Here is a 9,864-nt window from a genome sequence, read left to right on the forward strand (position 1 = left end):
ACAAAAGCAGTTGGGAAAGTTACCTGGAGATTGTTTCTAAGGCAGTGTCCAACTGTACCAAGCAAAGGATGATAAGTACAAAGTCAGAGCTTCATTAACTCTTGATGATTGATTCATTCACTTAATGCAAGACTTCATGGGAAGAAGAATCGCTGAGTGGAGGAGACTGGAAACAAGGCATCATGAAACACCCATGGTCTCTGGATACCCACCCAGCCAGTCCCCACCCTCTTAGGGTCTGGTCTTGATCATCTCATCACATGTTTCAAGAGTGCGTTTTCCTACCAGTTGTTTTTTCATCTGCTGTTTTTTTTAGTTTTTTTTTTTTTTTTTAGTTTAGTTTAGTTTTGTTTTTGAGACAGGGTCTCCTCTCGCCCCGGCTGGAGTGCAGTGGTGTGATCTCGGCTCACTATAACCTCAACCTTCGGGGCTCAAGCGATGCTCATGCCTCAGCCTCCCGACTAGCTGGGACCACAGGCGCGGGCCACCACACTCGGCTAATTTTTGTATTTTTAGTAGAGATGGGGTTTCGCCAGGGTGCCCAAGCTGGTCTCGAACTACTGGGCTCAAGTGATCTGCCTGCCTCAGCCTCCCGAAGTGCTGGGATTACAGGCATGAGCCCCCAGCAACACGCCCAGATTGTTCTATACCCTTAATTGGGAGATAAGGCTTCTGCCTGCGGGTTGTGCGTTCTTCCAACCGGCCCCACCTTTGCTGTGGACTAAACAGGAACCACTGGACTAGAGTCCTTTGGCTCTCAGCCCTGCAGGAGATTTTAATCAAAAATTCTAGGCCTAAGGGAAAAACAGGGTTAGGCTGAAAATGCACACAAGGCTCCTGTAAACTTCTTTTCATAAACCACCCGCCCAGGGTATTAAATAGGGTACTTAGTTGATCCGAACCCTCCAGGGAGACCTCCGACCCTTCTCTTCGTAGCCCCCAGCTCCCCTCCCCCGGTTCCACTGAGGCAAGGGGACTGAGCTGCTCCACTTGCCAAGAGTCAGCACGCTGGGAAGCCCCGCCCAGCGGCTGGCGCAGCCAATCGCAGCGCGGGCAAGCGGTGGGGGCGGGCCTGCCTGGGCGGCAAGGGGACAGGGGGACTAGATGTTTTATAGGTCAATTAGCTGCTTTCAGGCGGCCTTAGGCAACAGGAGACTCCTGGACCCACCACCTGCTCACTGTGCCTGTCCACCTTTGGCTACTGCAGCTGACACCCCAGTGGGCTAAGATTGGACAGGAGCCACCAAGGACCCAGCAAGTCCTTCAGCTCTGTGAGTGAGGGATTTTCGGGAGTGCCAGGCCGCAGTATTCCCAGGGCTGGTGGGGTGGGACCAGGAGGCTCGACCCCGGCAAATCAGGCAGGAGCGCCCCATGCTCCCTGCAACACCACCCACGTCCTGGGGCCTCAGTGAGCATGAGCGGAGGGCAGGAGCAATAGGCAGGGACCTGACCTGGGTCCCCAGCCCAAAGCCTGGGAAACTGCGTATCCCTGTGTGGGCGCGGACACTGGGGACTCTGGTTTCCTGTGGTTCAGCCACCTGATTCAGTTTATGCTCTGTGAGGGGAGTTGGAGTGCTGGCAGGACTGGCCCACCTGCAGGACTGCAGGACTGCGGGAGCGGCGGAAGGTAGATGCTCTCCTTCTCAGTTTCTCCTGGGAAGACGTTCAAGAACTGTTTCATTACAAGGGGCGTTTGGAATATATACTTCACCTTCTGCTGTGTATTAGCCAAGAACAAGGTGCGAAGTGACCTCCCAATTACTGGGGATCCCTGTGTCCCTTCTTGAAATTGGATGTCTTCATTAATGAGGTTTTGCCTGGATGACCTGAGCCCAGTTGGTACAAAACCTGGGCCAATGGTTTCCTAGTTTCCCGGTTGTTGCCTTAAGCTTCTCACCCATAAGGTACCTTCCTATCCTTTTCATAGCCTAAGTTATCATCCCATAAAACTGTTTCAGTGCCTACAGCTCTGGACAGGCTGCTTTTCATTTTGGTGGTTCCTTCCAATATCTCCACTTGCCCTGTATTTCTCCAGACTTTTCCACAGTCCTTATGTAAATGCTTGGAAGAATAGTTTAAATATTTTTATTCTACCATGGTGGCCCTAGTTTCTCAGGTAGCAGTAAAATGGCTTTTTAGGATGGGTCTAATCAGATCCTCATTTCTTTTCCCTTCCTAGATTTTTGAAACATGAATCCTTCACTCCTCCTGGCTGCCTTTTGCCTGGGAATTGCCTCAGCTGCTCTAACACATGACCACAGTTTAGATGCACAATGGACCAAGTGGAAAGCAAAGCATAAGAAATTATATGGGCCGGGCGCGGTGGCTCAAGCCTGTAATCCCAGCACTTTGGGAGGCCGAGGCGGGCGGATCACAAGGTCAGGAGATCGAGACCACAGTGAAACCCCGTCTCTACTAAAAATACAAAAAATTAGCCGGGCGCGGTGGCGGGCGCCTGTAGTCCCAGCTACTCAGGAGGCTGAGGCAGGAGAATGGCGGGAACCCGGGAGGCGGAGCTTGCAGTGAGCCGAGATCGCGCCACTGCACTCCAGCCTGGGCAACAGCCTGAGACTCCGTCTCAAAAAAAAAAAAAAAAAAAAAAAAAAAAAAAAAAAAAAAAGAAATTATATGGCGTGGTTGGTGGCATCTGAAACTGTCCAGGGGAGCCCCAGAGAGATGGGCTTTGCTATTGGGATCATATGGCTGGAGAGTAGCTTCTATAGGCCAGCTCTTACCAATAACCTAATGCAATAACTTAACAGCACTGATTATGAACACGATATGGGCATACATCCTTGTTGTGTCTGAGCTTGGAGAACATCTCCCAGAGGTGTCAAGCCTTCCCTGGCCATGGTTACTCTTACATCTCTGTCTGAAGATTCACTTGGTTAGCATATGTTGGGTTTTAATTAGAAATGAAGAGCATTGGCCGGGCGTGGTAGCTCACGCCTGCAATCCCAGCACTTGGGGAGGCCGAGGCGGACGGATCATGAGGTCAGGAGATCGAGACCATCCTGGCTAACATAGTGAAAGCCCGTCTCTACTAAAAAAAAAAAAAATACAAAAAATCAGCTGGGTGTGTTGGCGGCACCTGTAGTCCCAGCTACTCGGGAGGCTGAGGCAGGAGAATGGCGTGAACCCAGGAGGCGGCACTTGCAGTGAGCTGAGATCGCACCACTGCACTCCAGCCTGGGTGACAGAGCATGACTCCGTCTCAAAAAAAAAAAAAAAAAAAGCATCAGTTACATGTTTGCCTTTAGAATGAAGAAGGATGGAGGAGAGCAGTGTGGGAGAAGAACATGAAGATGATTGAGCAGCACAATCAAGAATACAGTCAAGGGAAACACAGCTTCACAATGGCCATGAACGCCTTTGGAGACATGGTAAGTATGCTATGGACTGCCGAACTCTGTGCTTCTCCTCCTCAGTTCTTTACCAAATTAATCTCTTGCTTTTTGACATTTTATTTACTTTTGCTTGAAGACCAATGAAGAATTTAGGCAGGTGATGAATGGTTTTCAATACCAGAAGCACAGGAAGGGGAAGGAGTTCCAGGAACGACTTCTTCTTGAGATCCCCACATCTGTGGACTGGAGAGAGAAAGGCTACGTGACTCCTGTGAAGAATCAGGTGAGACTGTGTTAGGTTCAGACTTCCTATCACCCCAGGAAAGCCAAGAAGCAATTGACATTTGTGCTATGGTAGGGTGTGCAGCAGCATGCAGTTCACTTTTTAAAGGAGTATTTAGATATATGAGCTGTTGTTAAAAGTCTTGCTCTGTGTGTGTGTGTGTTTGTGGGTATCAGCTTTTTTATTCTCTTTTCAGGGTATGTGTGGCTCTTGTTGGGCTTTTAGTGCAACTGGTGCTCTGGAAGGCAGATGTTCTGGAAAACAGGCAAACTTATTTCACTGAGTGAGCAGAATCTGGTAGACTGCTCTCGGCCTCAAAGCAATGAGGGCTGCAACGGTGGTTTCATGGATAATTCCTTCTGGTATGTTCAGGAGAACGGAGGCCTGGACTCTGAGGCATCCTATCCATATGAAGGAAAGGTAAATGGAGCTCCTTTTCTTGACGCCGTTCCTGCCTTGTTTTACTGGGACACTTTCAGAGATAACAGACATTTTTCGGAATTCCCATTTTAGATGGTGGAATCTCTATCTGCAAACTGTCTGTGTTGTCATTATAAATTATAGCCTTGGCACAGTTCTGAGATTACATGGTTAACATGCAGCTGTTCTTGCTTCTGTGTAACATGGAGAATATACAAACCATTCTACACATAATACAAATGTCTCCATTGCGAAAAACGTCTTATGGAAAGTAAACCTAGGGGTCTTGCTGAAGAGAACTGAGCTAATTTTCAGTTTCAAATTAACTATTAATAACAACATTTCACTTCCTTGGATGATTTGTGACAGTGTTGACTTGGAAATTCTATGCTGCAAACTGCTGAGTATGGTGATTCTGACTCACGTTCCCTGGGAGAAGGATGGTAGTAATCAAATCGCTTCCCTCTTTACCTTTAAAAGGTTTAAAACCTGTAGGTACAATCCCAAGTACTCTGTTGCTAATGACACTGGCTTTGTGGACATCCCTTCACGGGAGAAGGACCTGGCGAAGGCAGTGGCAACTGTGGGGCCCGTCTCTGTTGCTGTTGATGCAAGCCATTTCCCCTTCCAGTTCTACAAAAAAGGTAAGCATCTTTCTTCATAGAAATTATTGCAGAAAAAAAGTAAACCACCATAGCACACCAGCATGATGGACCCTATAAATGCAATAATCATACCCAATGCTTCTGTTTGATATTACTTTGAGCATATCTCCATGAATACATGTACTTCATAACTTTTTATAAATAGCTATGATTATTTATAGTATAGTTTAATTTACTTAAATATTATCTAATTGTTGTATTCTTAGAATTTTTAGAAAGATTTTTACTTCTGTGATTAAATCTGAAAAGAGCCTTTTGATTCAAGGATTTTGGTGTTCTGTGCTATTTTTAAGATTGATATTCTAGAGTAGAATTACAAGCTTAAAATGAGTGGTCTTTTATGCCTGTAGGAAAGTTTTTTTATGAAGGACTTATGCTAATTTCTATTTCTGCTAGTTGTGGATGACAGCCTAATTCCCTAGCTTTGATAACAATAGATCTTGTTAAGCCTGATCTGGACTGTGTGTCATTTCACTGATTTTAGAGATGCCTCCCTCCCTGTGGGTGACAGGGTGGGTTACTGTCAGGTGTCCTTGGGAACTTCTCACCCAGCCTTCATTTTATTCTCTCAGGAATTTATTTTGAGCCACGTTGTGACCCTGAAGGCCTAGATCATGCTATGCTGGCGGTTGGCTATGGCTATGAAGGAGCAGACTCGGATAACAATAAATATTGGCTGGTGAAGAACAGGTATAAATTGCCAGAAAGGCTTATAGTTGAAATTCAAAGGGGAATCCTTTTTTGCAATCAGTATTTACATACCGCAAGCCCTTAATCCCATTTCTGAAATCCCAGAAGTCTTTATCCCCCTTAGATAGAACACAGAATAGTAATGATTGATTGTAACATTAAGATACTGTCACAAGCATGCTGGGGATATTAACATGGTATTTGTCCCATTGCATGTTTAAATTCTGAACATTTTCTTAATTCTGAAGCATACCTGGCTGGAAAGACATCCTGTCCTTTTTCTGTTTCTGATTTTGCAGTTCTGTGAAAGGTCACAGTTTTGGGCTTGGGATTGAAGTGATATGCAGGTTTTGACTTAAGAATTTATAAGGGATGAACAGGAACATCGGCATCTCCTGATTCTTTATGTTAAGACTGTGGCTTCTGGCACACTGTTTAAGTTAATAACCCAAAGTGCTTTATCCTTCCTCTGAAATGGAAAACCTGTTCTCCTTTCAGCTGGGGTAAAAACTGGGGCATGGATGGCTACATAAAGATGGCCAAAGACCGGAGGAACAACTGTGGAATCGCCACAGCAGCCAGCTACCCCACTGTGTGAGCTGATGAATGGTGATGAGGAAGAACTTGACTGAGGATGGCACATCCAGAGGAGGAATTTATCTTCAGTCTACCAGCCCCTGCTGTGTGGAATGCAGACTTCAATCATTGAAGATCCAAGTGTGATTGGAATTCTGATATTTTCACACTGGTAAATGTTACCTCTATTTTAATTACTGCTATAAACATGTTTGTATTATTGATTCACTTACTTTGTATTTTCATTTTAAAAAGATATACACATTTTTACCTGTTTAAATAAAATGTAATTTCAAATGTACTGGTGGACTTCTTTCTGTTTTGATGCATTGACTTTTTTGTGTAATTGTATTAGTCTGTTTTCACGCTGCTGATAAAGACATACCCAAGGCTGGGCAATTTACAAAAGAAAGAGGTTTAATGGACTCACAGTTCCACGTGGCTGGGGAGGCCTCACAATCACGATGGAAGGTGAAAGGCACGTCTCACATGGCGGCAGACAAGAGAAGAAAATGAGAGTCAAGCGAAAGGGGTTTCCCCTTATAAAACCATCCGATCTCGTGAGACTTATTCACTATTATGAGAACAGCATGGGAAAGACCTGCCCCCATGATTCAACTACCTCCCATCAGGTCCCTCCCACAACATGTGGGAATTGTGGAAGCTAAAATTGAAGATGAGATTTGGGTGGAACACAGTCAAACCATATCAGCAGTCAAGCATGAAACTGGGTTCTAAGCCATACCTGCTCTGCCAGTGGTTCACTAGGAGGAACAGTGGGTGGCCTTCTGGCTCTTCTAGTAACTAATGTGCAGATCTCATGTCAGCTGCCCAGTTGTTGTGTCTGACCCAACTCTTGATTGAAGCAAAATATGACAAATAGTCTACAAGGACAAAAGAAAATTGTTTTAATAAAAAATTCACATTTTTCTTTAAAGAGATCAGACATACATGTAATTTCAATACTGAAAAAGAGCCTTAGAAATCACGTTTATCTCACCCATGGTGTTTGCAACCCAGTCAAGTTACAGGGCAAAGCTATCAGGGCCAGTTTCTGGAGCATCTTCCCCAGCTGCTGCTGAAGACCCCACGGCCACTTGGCAGTTGAGGTGAGACAAGGTACTACTGCATTGGCAAGGCTGTTTGTCTGTGGGTCCTCAAGGGATGAGGGATAAACTCCAGGGTGTGAGGTTGGGCTTTAGGAATAGTGTGCTGACCTTGGAAGGTGGAAGACAGATAAGAGGACCCAAACTGAGAGTCTGTGGCCACATTTTCACCAAGCTACCTGTAAGCACCTGCATTATTTTAATCAACAGAAAAACTTCCCCATTGTATTGGCTAAAAGAGCACATAGTTTCATCACCTGTGTTTTCTCAAAAGTCTCATGTTCCCACTGAAAAAATATAAAAGATAGAACCTGAACGGTCTCTATTACTGTAAAACAAATCACCCAGAAACTCAGTGGCTTAGTAGAAACCCCTTTCACATTTTCCGCCTGGACTTGGCTGTGTGGTTTCATGGGGAGACATCTGCAGGGCTTGACGGGACTAGACGTCTGCAAAGGCTCACTCACACGGCTGGCCGCAGATGCTGGTGTTGGCTGGGCGTTTAGCTTGCGCCGTTGACAAGAGCACCTGCCTGGGGCCTCTCCATGGCTTGGGCTTCTCACAGCATCAGCACTGGGAAAATATATACATATACCTTGGCAAACTTTAAACACTGAATTGCACAAATGTTTATGTTCATCTTTATTATTAAATAAATTAATAAAAGTATCACAAGGAGATTTGGTCTCTTCTCTCAAGTAATACAGTTTTAAAATCTCATAATTAATGTAATTAAAGTTTTTTATACTTATACTTTCAATAAGTATTTATTAGGCATTTTTATTTATTTATTTACTTTTTTTGAGATGGAGTTTGGCTCTTGTTGACCAGGCTAATATGCAATGGTGCGATCTCAGCTCACTGCAACCTCTGCCTCCTGGGTTCAAATGATTCGCCTGCCTCAGTCTCTCGAGTAACTGGGATTACAGGCATGCGCTACCATGCCTGGCTAATTTTGTATTTTTGGTACAGATGGGGTTTCTCCATGTTGGTCAGGCTGGTCTTGAACTCCCAACCTCAGGTGATCCACCCACCTTGTTTATAATCTAACCTAACTAGAATCTTTTTAAAAGCAGGACAAAAAATTCAACATTTTATGTTATTATAGCTATGTTAATATATGTCTAGAAAATACAGAGGAAATAAAAACTTTCATTGCCTCAAATTGCCGCAAAGCCAAGGGGCACTGCCCATGGCCAGGGAGGGTGAGCCCTGGAAGCACCGAGGTTGCTGACTCCCAGCCCAGGAGCAGCTGGACCCTCAGCCCCCAGTGCCTGGTTTCTCCTTGCATGTGAATCCAGGTCCCAGCATTTTGTCATTGACGGGAGCAGCCTTGGCTCACCCTCCTGGAAAACAGAAAGATGCTCATGGATGCTGGCTGTGAGGCAACCTGAGGGCTCAAATACCTCCTGTGGGGCTCACACTGGGGCCAGAGCCTCAGCCTCTGACACCCGAGAATGGAGTGGGCAGGATGGGTGGGGCAGAGAAGAAGAAAGTTCTCTGGATGTCCTGGTTAGTCACCCTGCTGCTGGGAAATGCACACTTATGGCTGAATCAGGGAGAATCAAGTCTCTTGGCCAGAGAAACAAGCCATTATGGCCAGCGAAGCGCTCACTAAGCACACGCAAATACACATGTATGTGCACCCACAAACACATAGAATTACACATATGTACATGCACACTAACTCATTACACATATGAACAAGTATGCACATGCCACACCTATACACATACACTTATGTACAGATGCCCAAATGCACACATATTCACACCCTTACACAATACACATGTATACACATGTACTCCTGACACACATTCACACACATGTGCACATACACCTACATACACACCACAATATAATACACTTAGTAGAGTAGTATTGGGGGGCCTCAGTTGTGGTCAGATGGCCTGAAAGTTAGTCTGAATTGTTAATAATTGAACTGTGTGATTTTGTCTAAATCTTTTCAACTCTGCTTCCAGCCCCCAAAAGAGTGCAGTTGACTCAAACCATCTGGAAGTTCTCTTTAGTTGTAAAATTCTGTGATTTCAATGGGAAAAGATGGTATCATCCACCCAGAGCTCACCTGAGTTCCTTCTCTGAATCCTGAGGAGGATCCTGGGGGCTGGAGTCACAGCACAGGGTGCTTGTGAGGCTCTCCTCATCCAGTGCCAGCCCCAAAAGTGTTGCCACCAGGGATAGCCCAGCGTCCCTGCAGACCTCTGCTGTGGGCATTCCTGTGACTTCTTCCCTGCCTCTCCTCCCCACACCCACGCACTTCTTCCCTCCTTTCTGATCAAGAATATGGCTTGGGAGCAAGTAGGCAGGAACCAGCAACCTTCTGAGGCCCAGCGCTTCCAGAAAGAGGTCAGCAGCTGTCTGTCCTGGGGACGTTTCCTGGTGGAGGTGGAAGGGGGCTCACTGCTCCTTAACACCCTCTTTCAAGAGTGCCTCCTTGGTGTACTCTTTCTGGCCAGGGCAATCATCTGGAGCAGACAAGCCTGTTCCCTGTCCCAGCTCAACATCTGGAAGTTGCTGGGTCATGGGCTCCAGGTGTTGTTTGCAGCCTCTCATCAGCACGTGACTTTTGGTTGTGATGATAAAGTCTGACCGCACCTCATGTTGCCACCCAAAGCTCAGCTACAATCTCTGCAAATTACTCCTGAAAGCAAATTTCTCAGGCAGCTGTGGAGCTGAGCCTGTGGCCTGGTAGGTAAACCAGGATGTGGCCCTCACTGGGCATTTCATCCCTCTTGCTAGCGTGGGACTGGCACCAT

General features: G+C 45.9%; 1 protein-coding gene across 1 annotated transcript; it reads left to right on the forward strand.

Moving 5' to 3' along the window:
- Positions 1 to 2,190: 2,190 nt before the first annotated feature.
- On the forward strand, positions 2,191 to 6,279 carry LOC126962620 (procathepsin L-like). Its single transcript, XM_050803881.1, is given in 8 exon segments — positions 2,191 to 2,322; positions 3,261 to 3,383; positions 3,484 to 3,630; positions 3,827 to 3,875; positions 3,878 to 4,050; positions 4,490 to 4,694; positions 5,288 to 5,405; positions 5,904 to 6,279. Coding segments are annotated over 8 exon segments (1,047 nt in total). The 3' UTR covers positions 6,004 to 6,279.
- Positions 6,280 to 9,864: the final 3,585 nt, after the last annotated feature.

The sequence above is a fragment of the Macaca thibetana genome, chromosome 9, assembly GCF_024542745.1.
Source record: "Macaca thibetana thibetana isolate TM-01 chromosome 9, ASM2454274v1, whole genome shotgun sequence".
Classification (NCBI taxonomy): Eukaryota; Metazoa; Chordata; class Mammalia; order Primates; family Cercopithecidae; genus Macaca; species Macaca thibetana.